The 17,299-nt window shown below is 46.1% G+C and overlaps 1 protein-coding gene across 8 annotated transcripts in view; it reads right to left on the bottom strand.

The window, feature by feature from the left end:
• The window catches only part of ADAM23 (ADAM metallopeptidase domain 23), a 176,618-nt gene that overhangs the window by 85,853 nt on the left and 73,466 nt on the right, over positions 1-17,299 (bottom strand). For all 8 annotated transcript variants that reach the window (XR_013347499.1, XR_013347500.1, XM_077830094.1 and 5 more), the window contains exons 7-9: positions 15,207-15,279; positions 14,374-14,453; positions 13,235-13,300 (exon numbers count right to left, since the gene is read on the bottom strand). Coding sequence is in view for 6 of the 8 variants with exons in the window: in XM_077830094.1 (XP_077686220.1) it covers positions 13,235-13,300; positions 14,374-14,453; positions 15,207-15,279 (219 nt within the window). In the remaining 2 variants the exon portion in view is untranslated. The remainder of the gene's footprint in view (positions 1-13,234; positions 13,301-14,373; positions 14,454-15,206; positions 15,280-17,299) is intronic.

Raw genomic sequence — 17,299 nt, 5'->3', positions numbered from 1 at the left:
CATGGAGCCATTGATCACTACCCGTTGAGCCCGACAATCTAGCCAACTTTCTACCCACCTTATAGTGCATTCACCCAGCCCATACTTCTTTAACTTGCTGACAAGAATACTGTGGGAGACTGTGTCAAAAGCTTTGCTAAAGTCAAGAAACAATACATCCACTGCTTTCCCTTCATCCACAGAACCAGTAATCTCATCATAGAAGGCGATTAGATTAGTTCCGCATGACCTTCCCTTGGTGAATCCATGCTGACTGTTCCTGATCACTTTCCTCTCATGTAAGTGCTTCAGGATTGATTCTTTGAGGACCTGCTCCATGATTTTTCCGGGGACTGAGGTGAGGCTGACTGGCCTGTAGTTCCCAGGATCCTCCTTCTTCCCTTTTTTGAAGATTGGCATTACATTAGCCTTTTTCCAGTCATCCAGGACTTCCCTCGATCGCTATGAGTTTTCAAAGATAATGGCCAATGGCTCTGCAATCACAGCCGCCAATTCCTTTTGCACTCTCGGATGCAACTCGTCCAGCCCCATGGACTTGTGCACGTCCAGCTTTTCTAAATAGTCCCTAACCACCTCTTTGATCTGGATCCTGACCCCCCTGCACCTCAATCCTCTGCCCCAGCCCTAAGCCCCCTCCCACACTCTGAACCCCTCAACCTCACCCCCACCACATGAATTTTATTATGTACACCAGTATAGAGGTGATGTGTCACACCTCACCTCCCTATTGGTGCACATAACAAAATTCATTCCGCACATGGGTGGGAAAAATTAGAGGGAACGCTGGTTCTGAGGTGAGCACACAAATCTCAGATACCCAGCAGGCTGACATCACTGCTACCAGGAATGTAACCTTGCAGGAAAGGAGAAGGAGGGAGCAAGAAGCCAGAGGCTCGAAGGGGGGACCCATGAGCTACGACAGCACCAGATTCAAGTCCCATGGAGGCACGGGATCCCTAACTTATGGGTAGAGGCTCTCAAGGCCCTTAAGGAATCTGGCTGTGATATCCTAAGCGAAAACTGACCTGCCATCGAACGGCGGGTGGAAGGCTGAGATGACTGCAAAATGGACCTTGATTGATGAAAGGGACAAGCCCGGGATCTTGAGATGGAGGAGGCAGTCCAGAATGAGCTGCAACAAAGTTCATTCGGGGCGGACACCTTTATCCACAATCCAGCAGGTGAACCGCTTCCACTTGACCATGTAGATCGCTCTGATGGAGAGCTTCCTACTTCCCAACAAGACTCACTGAACCTCAGCCAAACACTGGTGTACCTGCACATTTATGCAGCCAATCCGTCAGATGCAGCACCGCCAGGTTCAGGTGCAGAAGAATGCCGTGGTTCTGGGACAACAAGTACATCCCAAGCAGCAGCTGAAACGGGGTTGCCACCAAGAGGCAACACTGCTGAACCAGTGTTAGCACGGCCATTCCAGCGCTATGAGGATGATCTTTGCCCTGTCTTCATGAGGACCCTGGGCAGCAATAGCACCTGAGGGAAGGCATACATCAGAACCCCCAACCATGAGAGCAGGAAGACATCCGACAGGGATCCTCTGTCCATGCCCTGAAATGAGCAGAAAACTTGGCATTTACTGTTCTGCCTGGACATAAATAGGTCCACCCCACTTGTGGAAGATAGAACTGACCACCTCCAGGTGCAGGGACCATTCGCGAGATGAGAGTGTCCTGCTGAGGCGGTCTGCCCAAACATTCTTGGCCCCGGGAGGCGAGCGGCTACGAGATTGACATCGTGCTGCAGACAGAAGTCCCAGAGCTGGAGGACTTCTTGGCAGAGGGCAGATGACCTGGCTCCATGTTGCCTGTTGATATAGAAGACTGTGGCCATGTTGTCTGTCAGGATCTGAACCACCATGCCTCATATGTAAGGCAGAAAGGCCTGGCAGGTTAGGTGAACCTCCCTGAGTTCCTGGACATTGATGTGCAGGGACCGATCGTGATTGGACCAACAACATTGCGTACTGAGATTGCCCAGGTGGGCTCCCTATCCCAGGTTTGAAGTGTCAGATACAAGAGTCACCAATGAGACTGGGACCATGAAGGGGACTCCTTCCAGGACTGATGAGGGATCTTGCCACCAGGCAAGAGACGATAGTACTCAGTCTGGAATCCTGAGCACCCCGTCCATGCTGTGCCAATTGGGGACACAGACTGACACCAGCCACGCCTGTAGGGGTCTGAGGTGGAATAGCGCATGCCGAACCATGTACGTGCATGCCGCCATGTGACCTAACAGTCTCAGACACGTGCGGGCGGTGTTGAGCATTTGGGCAAGCAGAGATGAGATGAGGTCCACCAGGGCTTGGAATCGATTCTCAAGGAGCAATGACTCTGGCTCGAGGGGAGTCAAGTACCACCCCGATAAATTCTGTGCATTGCACTGGAGTCAGGGTTAACTTTTTCTCGTTTATTAGTCGTCCCAGGTCTCAACAGGTGCAACAGACCAGACTGAGATGCCTCCACATCTGATCTGAGGACCGGCTCCTTATCAACCAATCATCGAGGTATGGGTAGATTTGGACTCCCCAACGTTGCAGGTAAGCAGCCACTGGTGCTATACACTTTGTGAACACACTCAGAGAGACCAAAGGGCATTGCCGTGAACTGGAAATAGCACTGGCCGAACACGAAGTGGAGGAAGTGCTGGTGCTCCAGGAAAATGGAAATATGGAAGTATGCATCCTTTAAATTGAGGGTGGCATACCAGTCACCCAGATCCAGGAAGGGAATGATGGAGGCCAGGGAGACCATGCAAAAGAGAAGGTTACTCACCTTGTGCAGTAACAAAGGTTCTTCGAGATGGTTGTCCCTGTGAGTACTCCACTTTAGGTGTCTTGGCACCTTGCGCTTGTAATCAGAGATTTGTAGTAGCAGTGCCCCGGTTGGCCGCAGTAGGCAGCTACTTAGCTTGCGCAGCCAGCCGTCCCTCAGTTCCTTCTCTACCCCAGAGAGTCAGTGTGAAACTCCAAAGTAGAGGGGAGGAGGGAGGGTAGTGGACAACCATCTCGAAGAACCTCAGTTACTGCACGAGGTGAGTAACTTTCTCTTCTTCTTCGAGAAGTGTCCCTGTGGGTGCTCCATTTTAGGTGACTATGAAGTAGTACCCCTCAATGGAAGACGGGGCTTCAGAGTATCTTCGTTGATGTGGATAGCACTGAGAGTCCGAACTGAGTGTTGGCAGAGGAATGTTGTTCCAGGGCATAATGTTTGGTAAACGCATGGGCCGAGGCCCAGGTAGCCGCCTGCAAATGTCTACGATGGGTACATTATTGAGAAATGTACTGACGTCGATAGAGCTCTGGTGGAGTGCGTACGAACCCCATCTGGAGCTGGGATGTTGCTCTGATGATAGCACAGATGGATATAGCCAGAAATCCACGTAGATAGTCTTTGTTTAGAGATGGCCTCACCCTTCCATCGCTCTGTGACTGATAGAAAGAGATGTGACGATTTTCTAAATGTCTTTGTTTTTTCTAGGTAGAAGCCCAGAACTCTACAGATGTCGACAGTGTGAAGAGATGCCTCCCTGGCATCAGTGTGCAGTTTCGGAAAAAACATAGGTAAGTAAATGGATTACTTTAAATGAAATGAGGGGGCTACTTTAGGTATAAATTTAGGGTGTGCTCTTAGGATCACTTTGTCTTTATGGAATGTAGAATGCGGCCAGTGTGCCATTAGGGGCCCTAGCTCCCTTACTCTTCTTGCTGAAGTGATCGCGATAAGGAAGGAGACCTTCATCGATAGATGTAGCAAATAAGCAAGTCGCAAGGGGTTCGAATGGTTTCCCCATGAAGGTGTGTATCTCAAGATTAAGGTCCCATATAGGAGTAGGGTGTTTTAGGGGAGGGTAGATGTGGGTCAAGCCTTTAAAAATAGTTTAGTTGTTGGATGAGCGAAGACTGTGGTTCCATCTACCTTATCATGTAGTGAGGTGATCGCTGCTAAGTGTAGTTTTATGGAGCTATTTGAGAGGCCTGACTTTTTAAGGCCTAGTATGTAGTCCAGGACTCTGGATAGAGGGGCAAAATGAGGAGACATACTGTGAGCCTCACCCCAAGAGCAGAAACGTAAACACTTATGAGCGTATGTTTTGCGTGTGCTCGGTTTGTAACTATTCAAGAGAATGTCTTTAACCTCCTCAAAGTAATCCTGATCCAGGCCCTTTAGCCATGGAGTAACCAGGCCTTGAGGCAGAGAACCGCTAGGTTGGGGTGACTGGCGTGGCCAATGTCCTGTGTCAGGAGGTGAGGAAGTAGCGGAAGGGTTCGAGGGGCTTTCACCACCAACTGTCTCAGGTATGGGAACCATATTTGCCTGGACCATGTGGGTGCAATAAGCATGAGCCTGGCCTTGTCCGATTTTGTGTAGCACCCTGCTCAATAGAGGAATCAGGGGAAACCGTACATTAGTGGTGCCTCCCATTTTGTAAGGAGGGCATCGCCCAGGGAGTGGGGACCAAGCCCCACTAAGGAGCAATACTGAGGGCATTTTGTATCGTGAGCCGTTGAGAATAAATCTATAGTAGGGAATCCCCACCGGTTGAATATGGTCACGAGGGTTGGGTAGTCCATCTCCCACTCATGGGTTTGTCAGAAGTGTCTGCTCAGCTGGTCTGTCGTGGGATTCTGAAGTCCTGGCAGGTAAGCTGCAGAAATGTCTATCTTATGGGATATGCACCACTGCCATAGGTGTAGTACATCGATGCAGAGAGGTTATGATTGAGCACCAACCTGTCTTCAAGATTGTTTGCGAGTCCTTTAAGGTATGAAGAGATGCATCAGTGCCCTTAACAAATAGTTTTTGGCCCTCAAAGGGCAGGTCCTCAACTGTGACTTGTACTTCCCTAGGGAATTCAGAGAGGTGGAGCCAGGATGCTTGAAGCATGACCATGGATGTGGCGATAGAACAAGCTGTCCTGTCAGTGGAATCAAGGGAGGCCTGCAGGGCTGTTCTGGCAATTAAGGAGCCCTCTGCAACATTGGCTTTGTATTGTTTCTTTGCTTCCTCTGGCATTTGTTTGTAAGCAGAGTTAGGATGGGCTCCACCCTGACATCTGGTGGTGAGGTGTGGCAAGTTGTGGAAAAGAACTTCAGGGGCTGATCTCATTTGCATAGGCACACCCACCCCGCCTAGAATGAGGCCATAACTGCCCAAATGGTCACTTTGGCTGTTGTGGGATCCCCAGTGTCTCTGTTATTGGGGCGGGAAGAATAAATTGTTATTACCCTGATTATGGGAACTGTGCTTGGAACTGTACTTGGCCTTTTGTTATGATGGAGGGACTCACCATCAACTGAGTAGCACTCGCTAGGCAAGGGACATGGGTTCCAAAACTCTGTGAATGGAGAGAGACTTGAGACAGGTATTAGTACCTGGTGGTATGGGCCCCTTTGTGAGGGCCTGAAGCACCAATTGCACCTCTGTCTCTCTCCACTGTGGAATGTCAGAGCTAATTTTGGGTCTATTAAGAGTCTGTTACAGGTACTGTGCTGCATTCACTTTGGCCTTATGGTGCACCAGCACTAAGGCTCCCACTACTATGAGCTGAAATCACTGAGCACGGTGTCAAGTAGTGGGGAGCCGGAAGATCTAGAGTGCAGCGGTGCTGTTCGTGGATAGGCTGGCAGAGTGTTCGTGAGACGGCGAGGTGAGCAGAGTTGTTCGTGAGACGGCGAGCTGTGCAGAGTGGAGCCGGTCGTGGTGGAGCGGAGCTGTTTGTGAGACAGCGTAGCAGAGCAGAGCCCTGTGGGGCAGTCAGCTTCAGGACATGTAAGGTGCCCCTTACCTCTTTCCCCCACACACAGGCACATTTTAGCCAGACTGGGGAGTAACACTCTGCAGATGAACTTTTGAACTCTGGGGCTGGACTTTTTGGACTTTGGGTGATTTGTGGATTGCTGGACTCAAGAGAGGTTTGGGTTCTGGGACTCAAGAACCCGAGGGAAAGGATGTGGCTCAATTTTCTGGGGTGGGTCTTTGCTCATGGTTTGGTTAATGAACACTAGTTGTGGTGTTTCCCCAATTTAATGCTGATGTTGTTTACCTCATGTTATTAAAGATTCTCTACTACACCGAGACTCTGTGCTTGCGAGAGGGGAAGTATTGCCTCTTTGAGGCGCCAGGGGGTGTGTAAGATTTTCCCAGGTCACTGGGTGGGGGCTCGAGCCAGTTTTGCATTTGCTTTGATGAGAGAGAACCCCTGTGTACTGAACCCAGCCCTTGCTGCTATCAACTTGGCCTGGCAGAAGGGTTACATGTTCAATAAAAGATGTCATTTTATTAAACAAGTTGTAAGTGTATTTCACTAACGGAGCGGAGTAGTTTGCTATGTGAAACTGCAGTGAGGCCAAGGAACAGGCTTCACGTCCAAAGAGCTCAAGCCTTTTCCAGTCGTTGTCATAAGGAGTGGTTTTTGACTGGTGCTGTTTTCTTTTTTGGTTTACTGCCTCTACGACCAGTGAATTTGGAGCCAGGTGAGTAAATAAGAACGCAGCTCTTTCACTGGTGTATAATATTTTCTGTCAGAGTGTTTACAGGAGAGTGGGACAGTAACAGGTGTCTGCCATATTATCTTTGCAGGATCCATTATACAGCACTGATGGGCAGAGCTGTCTTTGCTGATGGGGATGCCTGCAAGATGTCAGTAAGTTTGTGCTGGGTCTCCAGCAATTCTGCAACACTTTTGAATAAGTCCTAAAAGGACTTGAAGTCATCTCCTGTGGTGGGAGGCGGTGGTGTAATTATTTTGTCAGGGACAAGGATGAAATATGGGTGGGTGGCAGTGTATTGCCTTCAGGAGCCTTTTCCTGCTCCTCTCCCTCTTCCTCCGGTGCCTCTGTTGGTGGTGGGTTCATGGGTGAAGGGGACTGGGTGGCCCATGACGCTGGTAGGTTGGGGGGGGTTAAGATTCTCAGTTCTGCAGATTGCCCACTGGTCCCAGTATGGCCGATTGGGTGGCATAACAACGGGCAGTGGCATCCATGGTGTGCTTCCCAGCTTTTCCCTTGCATAGTTAGTTGTTGGTGAGACAGTCCTGGTTTTGAAGAGGGATGACGAGGGGTGAAAAGGCTCGAGTCATCCTCTTCGTCCTCATCACTGGATAGCGAGGGTGCAGATCCAATAGGAGTGCCTATTCGGCACAGTCCTTGCCTGACTGGGGTGCCGTCGGTGCCGAACAGAGGGGTTCCCAGGGTGGAGGAGATTGCCAGGTCCTCCTGTCTGGTGAAGGGTTGCAGAACCGGGAAGCTCGGTGCCATGGATGACAGCGTAGTATGCTCTGACGGTGCTGAGGTCTTGTTAGGCTGTGTATATGCAGCAGGTGGCGCCGTTACACTAGCCGGTGCTGAGGCTTTCTTCGGCACTCTCAGTGCTGAGCTAGGGAGCTTAGCTTTAGCTCATGCACCTGAGTGAGAGCCTGGCCACGTCGGTGTCTTGGCTCCTCAGAACGTCTCGGTACAGGACATTCCTGGTGCCTCTTGGACTGAGGTTGTCGGTGCCATCGGTACCGGAGCACATTTTTTGCCAGGAGACCACTTCTTTTTATGGGGATCTCACCATGGTGATGACTGTGACCGATGTTTGGTCATCTTCTTAGGTGCAGGATCCTTAGACACAGTTTGGGTGGACCCCTTGTCTGACGCTGTTGCTGGAAACTGTAGGCCAGGAGGAGTCCTGGACTCTGGGTTGGAGGCTGGCCTGAGGGATTTCTCCATCATTAATCATTTTAGTTGGAGGTCTGTGGCTTTCAGTGTCCTGGCAGATAATTTCTTGCAGTGTGGACACTTCTGTGGTACATGGGTTTCCCCGAGACAGTGGATGATGCACTGAGTGTGACCATCCGATACAGGAACTGATAGCCTGCAGGTCTGGCAACGTTTAAAGCCGAGAGAACTAGGCATGCCTGTGGAGGTTCAGGTCTACAGAAAACGGTCGTAGTTCAGTCATCATTGTGGAGACCCACCAAGGGCAAGGGGAAGCTAATGAAACAAATAAATGAAATAAATAAATATTTGGTTGGGTTTTTTTAAGTGGGTAAATAAGGACGGAAACGGAAGAAAACCGACAAAGGGGATAAATAAAAGTAGGAATATAAGCAACTTACGAAATAGACGGGGGCGCTGCTGTCGCTCTGACTCAAGCCAAAGGCGGCAGAGAAGGAACTGAGGGATGGTTGGCTGTGCATTCTAAGTAACCGCCCAGAGCAGCACAAGACAGCTGCCACACATGCATGGCCAACCTGGGCACTGCTACTACAAATCTCTGATTACAAGCGTAGGGCATCAAGACACCTAAGGTGGAGCACTCACTGGGACACTCCTCGAAGAACTACTTCAACTTCTTGAGAGACGTGTTGAGGCGACGCAGGTCCAGGATAGGTCTGAGGCCCCCTTTTGCCTTCGGAATTAGGAAGTAGCAGGAGTAGAATCATCTGCCTTCCATGTTCCAAGAAACCTCTTCCACTACTGCAAGACTCAGGAGTTTTTCGACCTCCTGAACGAGGAGTTGCTCATGAGAAGGATCCCTGAAGAGGAACGGGGCAGGGAGATGCGAGGGATGGTCGGCTATAAATTGCAGGGTGTAACCTGAAGAAATGGTACTGAGTACCTAGCAGTCCGATGTGATGTGGGACCAAGCCGACCGGAAAGGGCAGAGGCATTTGAAGAAGGAAGGGGATGGATCCAGTACATTGGCTGGGCCGCCATCCCTGGGCATACCCTCAAAACGGCTGCTTCTGGCCTCCCTAATTTTTGGGAGGGTCGGGCTGCGCCACTGGATGGGAAGGTGATGGATACTGTCTCTTAGGCCCCCTGTCCTTCTCCTTCCTCCTGTAGGAGCCTGACCTGGAAGCCCCCCAGGACCTAGACTGTGGCAAAGGAGGATGGAATGGCTTCCTGGATGCTGAGGGGTATGTAGGCCCAAGAAGTGGAGGGTGGCTCAGGAGTCCTTAAGCCAATGGAGCCTCGAGTCAGTTAGCTCAGAAAAGAGCCCTGTACCCTCAATGGGGAGGTCCTGGATTGTGGCCTGCATCTGTGGGGACAGCCCAGAGGCCTGCAACCACGAGCTGTGTTTCATGGCCACTGCTGACTTGACCACTGTTGCCGCCAAGTCCGTCGCATCCCAGGCCATCTGGAGGACTCCCCTTGCCACTGCTGTGCCTTCGCTCACTAACACAGTGAACTCTTGGGCATGGTCCTGCGGGAGGGCCTCCGTGAACTTACTGAAGGAACCCCACAGGTTGAAGGTATAACGTCCCAGCAAGGCCTAGTGATTAGACACTTGGAACTGCAAGCTGGCCGTTGAATGAGCCTTTCGGCCAAACAAGTCCAGCCTCTTAGCATCTTTATTTTTCGGTGTTCCACTAACCTGTCCCTGCCTGTCCCTCTTGTTCACTGCAGACACAACCAGTGATGCCGCTGGGGGATGGGTGTATAGATACTCAAAGCCCTCTGCAGGGACATAATGTTTCTTTTCCGCCTTCTTGGAAGTCAGCAGAATACAGGAGGGAGACTGCCTCAATGATTTGGCTATCTTGAGGACCACAGGGTGGATGGGCAATGAAACCTGTGCTGGGGTGGTGGCCAAGAGAACGTTGAAGAGGTCATCAGCCTCCTCAGCGACCTCCTCAATTTGCAGGCCAAGGTTCTCTGCCACCCATTTAAGAAGGGCCTGGTGTGCCTTAAAATCGTCTGGGGGACTGCTAGGGTGCGGTGTCCTGGCGACTGCCTCGTCCGGGGATGATGACGAAGATTTTACCACCCGAAGGAGGGCGTCGTCCTCTTCCTTCGCGGGGGAAGGTTCCCTCGGTGCCGGGATGCAGTGCGCTGCCTTGGCCTCCGCCTTGGTACCGCGTCCCAACTGTGGTGCCGGCAGTGCTACGGCGGGCTTGCCCGATGTGGCCAGGGAGGACTGGGAGTATTGGACCAGCATCACCGGCACCCCCATGGGTTCCAGTATGACCACTGGGGGGCCCACTGTCCCTGCTGCATCAGTATCGTGGCTGGTGCTGCCTCAGTCTCCCTCATTGGTGGGGAGCTACCCCTTCTCAGCAACGGGCTGAAGTCTGAAGTCTCTGGTGACTATGGCGGGGCTGTTGAGGCCTGGGTCTGTTTGCTGATCCTGGCGAGTGAACGGCGGGATGATGGTGAGTTGCACTGCCTGCCCAAGGAACAGTACTGGGGCGAATGAGACCGATGCAGAGATCCTGAACCACCCCTCCAGGACAGCGACCGACGCCTGGGAGACTGCCTGGGAGAGGGTGACTGGCACCGTGGTGAACTTTAGCTGGAGGATTGCCGGTACTGTTGGTACGGGGAACGGCACCTCAAATCTGGAGTCCCACGCCTAGTAGGTGGAGATCTCGGAGAGCTGGGGCATGGTGCTGGGGTCCAAGGTCATGGCGATAGGGGCCTGTGTCTGTGGTTTGGCGACCGGGAGAGTTCTGCCAGGCTATGCTGCACCTTCGGTGCCAGGGGGGGAGCCGCTTTGGTCACCTGGTGTGGCACATGCAGCACCGGTTGGCTTTGCTCTTTAGCTGTTGGGACAGGTTTGGGCACTGAAGGCCCCATGATAGGCTGGGAGCCCCTGTCGCTGCCTGGAGTGGGGGGCAGGTCCTGAGCCGGGCTGGGAGGTCCAACCTCAGCGGCACCCTGGAAAGCCCCAATGCGGGCACATGGCCTGATAGATGTCCTTTGCCCGTGGCCCCTCTGTCCTTCAGTACAGAAGGACTCCGCATCTTCTGCCGCTTCTTTGGCACCGGCGAAAAGGAGCAGTGCAGGGCTAAGGCTGGTGCCAGTGATGTGCTGTGCACCGAGGCCAGGGGTCACCTAATGAAATTAAGAGGCAGCAGGTTTAAAACAAATACACAATAAACCTGTGGAACTTGTTGAAAGGAATGTAACAAAGGCCAAAAGTATAAATGGTTTCAAAAAAGAATTAGATAATCTCATGGAGGATAGGTCCATCAATGCCTATTAGCCAAGATGGTCACGGTTACTACCCTGTGCGCTGGGTGTCCCTAAACCTCTGAATGCCAGAAGCTGGACTGGATGACAAGAGATGGATCACTTGATAACTGCCCTGTTCTGTTCATTCCCTCTGAAGCATCTAGCACTGGCCACTGTCCGAAATGGGATAATGTGCTAGATGGACATGTGGTCTGACCCAGTATAGCCATTCTTACGTTCTTATTATTCAGGTTGTCAGACAAGATGATTGCAACAGTTTCTTCTGGCCTTAAAAATCTAAGAATATAGTAAAGAATCTATGAATTGGCATCACGGAAATTACTCACATGGATTAAGTGTTCTCCAATGTACGGGTTACATATTCTAACCTTTAAAATTTAAAGGGTAAATATTGTACATTCACAAATGCTTCTTTTAGAGCTACTTCTACAATCTACTCTACAAACAAAAAATTCTGCAGGGTGTATCAGAGAGTGAAATTTTCCCTTTAGCTGTATTGCACATCTTCACGGTCTTAAATATATTTTTCTAGTCAAAGAACAAGAGTTTGTAGTGCATCTAAAGAATTAAGAAACATCTGGTAGGAGACAATTCGGACATTCTACTGTTTGTGTTAAATGGGGAGACGGGACAAAGAGAGAGAGAAAGACAAGGGAGAGAGCGAGAGATTGGCAGCATACTCGTACCTTTAGTCCACGTTATAGGCCTAAGCACATGGTTTTGGCACTCAGATATTTCGGTTAGGCTCTTGCTACCAACAGACGGCACTTCGATAGCCCGGTCTTGTATTATTGAAAAAATTACTGAGTTATTATCCAATGCTTTTTAAAAAATAACACTTAAACAGGTACTTGCTGCTCATTTTTTCTGAAACCTAAGTGCTTGAAAAGATATGTACCTACAGGCACATATACTGTAGACATGTAACACTAAAAAAATAAACGGGATAAATAATTTGAGCTTGCAAATGAGGTCAACAGAAATTTTCAATACATTTTTGTAAAAAAAGTCTGCAGGCTTGTTCCCTTCTAAACATCTAAATTTTACAGAACGCTGAGGCGCAAATCAAGCCCCCCTACTGAACAACATGCAGCAGGACCAAAGTTAAGGGGAAAACTCCATAGTCTTGAGGCTACAGGAATTCCACTACATAATGTGCCGGTGTAGGGAGTAGATGGGCAGGTTTTGTGGCCCCATGTGGTAGTCAGGGGGCATGGCCTATTCAACCCATAGGTAACCTGAGAATTGGGGAATTTCCCCAGGCACACCACAACATCTGTTGAGAGACCTATTACTTCTATACTCCTCCCCAGGCACCGCCTTTCTGATTTAATCTGCTGAACAGGCAGGGTGCTGACATTTTGATAACCTATCTTACTTGGCACAATTAATGAAAGCAGTAACATTTAAATAGCAAATGTCAGCTGATCTAGTTTCTTTAATATCTCCTAAAGGAAAAGAAGAAATCAGAGCAGAATTCTTTGTAAATGTAACATATCTTGCTTAATCCAATGGCAAGATTTATTGTTTATTTCACTACCCTGCCTATTTATAAGCATGGATTTACCAGGAAGAGGAAAAAAAAAGAGAGATAGCTTCACATGCATATCTTACTGCCCATATATCAAAGCTTTTTACTCTAAATTGTGTCCTACCGGTCTCAGCCTGTTTCTTTAATCCTTAAAAGATGGAATTTAATTTTTAAATTCTAACAGTACTGCCAATTAACATAGTTAAATATATGTTAACATAGATCTTATCTATCTACACACACACACACACACACACACGTATATACAATACTAATAATACATATTAAAACACTAATATACACAATATATATTAATTTGGTAATGTTTGTAAAGTACTTTAAGTATTCAAAGTGCTGTCTAAAATGCTACGTATTATTATTCACTACTATGGGCCACACAGTGTCTTTCAGCTTAGCACTAGGTATCCCCAGGGGTACAGCACCTCAGAGACACTCCTCAGAAGCACGTCACCCTATTCCTGTCTTGCTCTGCGGGAGAAGTACATTTCTACACCCCTTAAAAGGATGTAATTTATTTTCCACATTGCACAAAGCTACCTTATCTTGCTACCAAGAAGGGGTATAGATCCTCTCTCCACACCCAAAAATCTGTGCCAAAGAGTGAGGTACTCAGATATAGAAACTTAGACAGACAGGTATGGACCAGCCTCTGAATCAGATCACAAGGAAGACTGCCACTGAATCTATATCCTTACCATTTTATGGTCATTGACAATCATGAGCTCCAGATATTTCATCTCTTCAAATATACCACGAGATGCCTGTTGGATTTAAATATACATTGTGAGAAATGACAGTGTGATGGTAATTTTTAAAAATAATTCTGCAGCTGGCCTAGGTATCTAGTAGCAGTGGGAGAGCCAAGTTTGTATCCCTCACTGGCTTCAATGGGACTACTCACATACATGTTATTCGAAGTGAATAAGTTTGCCAGAATTGAGAAAGCTCTTCAACTAGTGTAAATTGACATAGCTCCATTAACTTCAATGGAGTTACATGGATTTACATCAGCTGAGGATCCGGATCATTTCATTTAGAATAAATTCAGATCCAAACCTCTTTGGCCAAAGTTTAGAGAAAAGGCTATTGTTTCCATAGAACTTAGTGTTTAGAAAGACCCAGAAAACAACGTCCCCCTTGCTCCATTGCAATATTTACAAGACCTAGGAAAAAAGTGATTTTTTAAAAATGGTAGGGTTTGAAACCCCACACATTGTGCTGTATATTCCGAGGAGAAAGCTGATCTCATACAGACAAATGGGTACAAATTAATATTAATGAAAGCTAAAACAAGCCACAAGCAAATGTATGTAGACAAAATGAAGTCCATACTGATGTACCTAAACTAGTTATAATGTGTATTGTGTCTGCAGACTGTGAGAACTGTCCGTATCTTTTTTTCTAACCAACCCAATTTTGGATCACACATTTATTACTTTTGGCTTTGTCCATACTACTTAATGAGCCATGTGACCATAGGAGAGGGCATCTATATAGTAGTCAGGGTTGTACTCGGTCCACAGTAGTATCAGGCCTTAATGATCACTGAAATTTTAATCACACTTTCACTATCAAATTTCTGTTCAAACTGTACACGGTATTGCTATCACTCTATAAACTATATCTATTTTATTTTGTACATTCAGGTTCAAACATAATGGTGTCATTTGGTGGAAAACCGTACTGTATTATAAAAATATGAAAGACAGATATTTTAAACTTTGGTTCAAACATCCAAAGGATTTTGTTTTCTAAGAACCAATGCTCACTTATAATTAAAGAATTTGGAAATTTATGCAGCACTGCATAGGTCTTAACTTGGTGTCACACTTACACTCACGGCCCTCTTTCTTCTCCTTTTCCTGAGCCACTGTAACTCAGACAGGAAGGACCACTCAGAACTAGATTCGGTCTCTGAAGAAAATAAAATTAACAAAACTTAAATAATTTAGCATTTATACTGGAGCACATTCAGTTTAAACCCTTGTAACCATGGAAACTGTTTACAGTGAGATTAATTAATATCTCTCTGTATCTAAATTAAAAGATGGAAAATTTCAAAAGTTAAAAAATTTAGTGAAATTCTAAGAACATTCGATAAAACATTATAGAAATCATTGTGATGTGGACACTTATCCAGTGGGAAATGGACTAAGAACACCTAATTCACAAATATTCCCTTTTAAAGGTGAATTGCAAAGCATTCTTTAAAATTCATAACTTTTAAGGATCCCATACAAATAACAAAGTACGTGAATAGATTTAAAATTACAAATTAAACATGCACTAAAAAGGGACATAAAGAGGCTAAGACCTGACCATACAGTTTTGCTTTTTCTCTTTCATGTGTTGATGACAATCACTAGCATCCAAAAAATAGCAGCTTATTAAAGTACTAGTGATGAAACCAACAGCTATTCTCTGCCAGAAGAACCTAAACACAGGTCTTGATAGGTAAAAACATTTCAGTTCAATTTTAACATTTCTGAAATTCAATGTGATGATAATAAACTTGGTATACAGAAGTCAACTTGATAATGGTCTTTTTTCTTATTCTTCTAATAGTTCAGCAGTTTAACATAGGCTCAATTAACCTGAACCTCAAACTATTTACATTACAACTAAAATTATTTTTGTTACTGAAAACATAATGTAACCAATACATACCAGCATTCTTCATTTGCCTCAAGGTTTGTGTTCCCAAAGTCCTCTGGATGATGTGTGGCCTGCCTGTGCTTTTCTAAAAAAATAGAATGTATAAAAACATTTTCAACTTATTAGCAATGCCAAATGAAAAGAAAGATGCACTTATTACAGTAGATTGATATCTTATTTGTTCTTTTTCCTGAAAGGAAATAGCAATATCCACTGACATAAATGTAACATCTTTACATTGGTGCTATGTATACTTTACCTGGATAACTTCTAAGCATTAGATTCTTAGAATATTAATCCAAACATGAAAGCCTGCACAATTTAGTATGATGTACTCTTCAATTGTAGAAGGCCTTATTTGGAAAACTCTCTCCCAGAGCAGGTTACAAGCTCCTGATTAACAATGCTGTATCTTTCTCCAGGGCCAGAAGAGGTGAGACAAGTCTCTCATTAGGATTGGTGGATCAGGCTTCTTGCCTCTATGTCTAATCCTGTCTCAGCTATTGACTGGCTGTGTGGTGAATCACTTGGCTGCTCTGCCTCAGTTTCCTAATCTAAAACACAGACAATATTTATCATCTACATTACAAATGGTGTCATAAGGATTAATTCATTGGTTATAAATCTCTTTGAGATCCTCAGAGAGAAGACATTAATAGAGTAGGCAGTATTATCTCAAGAATCCAAATTCTACCCTCTGCATACATACATATACCTAGATACAGTCTTCCTGCACCTGGTCAAAAATAAAGATATGCCTATTATAAATCACAAAGACTAGCTACTTAATTGTATTGAAACTTAACAGAAAAAACAGTAAGATTTATGTCTCTTTCAACATAATTAATGCACAGTGCCGTAAATCTATATATAGGACAAAAAAGAATAAGTATTTTGAAGTTTTCTCCTTTTAAAATGATAAATCTGATAAATCTCACAGTTTAATACATGCCTCATGGATCTCGGTCTCCTCTCCCTTGTCATTCCATCACTTGACCTTATCAAGGCAAACAATGCTTTTGAAAAGACAGAATGCTATTTTTGTGTAACTTCTGAGAGATTTGTATAAAACATGGAAGTAAAATATTCAAAAATTCAAACTGCACATGTACAGTAAATATGATTTAGTTTCATATACTGCCTTCCATTCTTAAGGTATCCCAAAGGACTTAATCAACAAAACAATGAGAGCAACACTCGCAATCAAATAACTGGTGTGGACATCTATCTCAGGTATTATGCCCGAAGCGGGCGATCAGGTGCCTAACTTGCACTGACTTTCAAGTTGGGTGCCTCACTGCCATTTATGGCTCTGAAAATCTCCCTACAGGCATTTTATTTTGGTCAGTAAAAGAAAGTAGTTTTATTGAGAACAATACCCTTGCCTCAAACTATCCTCTATGCTCTTTAAAACTTCCACCTGGACACACAGAGGTGGCAGAGGAGATATTTTAAAATCTTCCATAAATTACAGTCATTTTACAAAGTCTAAAAATAACCCTAATTATTTCTTTCCATTGCCTCAAGCTCTGTATTGCAGTGTCAGCATAAAAAGTGAAATTTTACTGTCCTAGTCGAAGAATATCCTAATTGTATGTCTCCTAATTAAGGAGGGGTTACCAGATCCACAATGACAGGTTTCAGAGTAACAGCCGTGTTAGTCTGTATTCGCAAAAAGAAAAGGAGTACTTGTGGCATCTTAGAAACTAACCAATTTATTTGAGCATAAGCTTTCGTGAGCTACAGCTCAACATACGGTCAGTTTTCAACCAATAGCCAGTGTCATATATAGGTTACATTTAAGTACAGTATGTAGCTTTGTAACAAGGAGTCTTGCTCCAGCTGCCACACTAAATGGTTCCTAAATTATTTTCCAGTGGACTATCATTCCAACTAGGATTAACATTACCTGAAGCATCTTTGGGCTGGAAGTCACAACAGATCATTCAAAAGATATTCAAAGAGTGTATTATCCTATACAGTATTCTCTGAAAGTATTACTTATCACACACAGACTAATGATCTTGCAGTTCCTTTGCGGGACTCTGTTGTCATGTTTACTGTTACCAAGAGAGGTTTCAAAAGAAACCAACAAAAATTACAGC

Source organism: Eretmochelys imbricata, chromosome 11 (assembly GCF_965152235.1).
Source record: "Eretmochelys imbricata isolate rEreImb1 chromosome 11, rEreImb1.hap1, whole genome shotgun sequence".
Taxonomy (NCBI): Eukaryota; Metazoa; Chordata; order Testudines; family Cheloniidae; genus Eretmochelys; species Eretmochelys imbricata.
The sequence above is the reverse complement of the archived record's forward strand: the minus strand, read 5'-3'. Positions and strand labels throughout refer to the sequence as shown.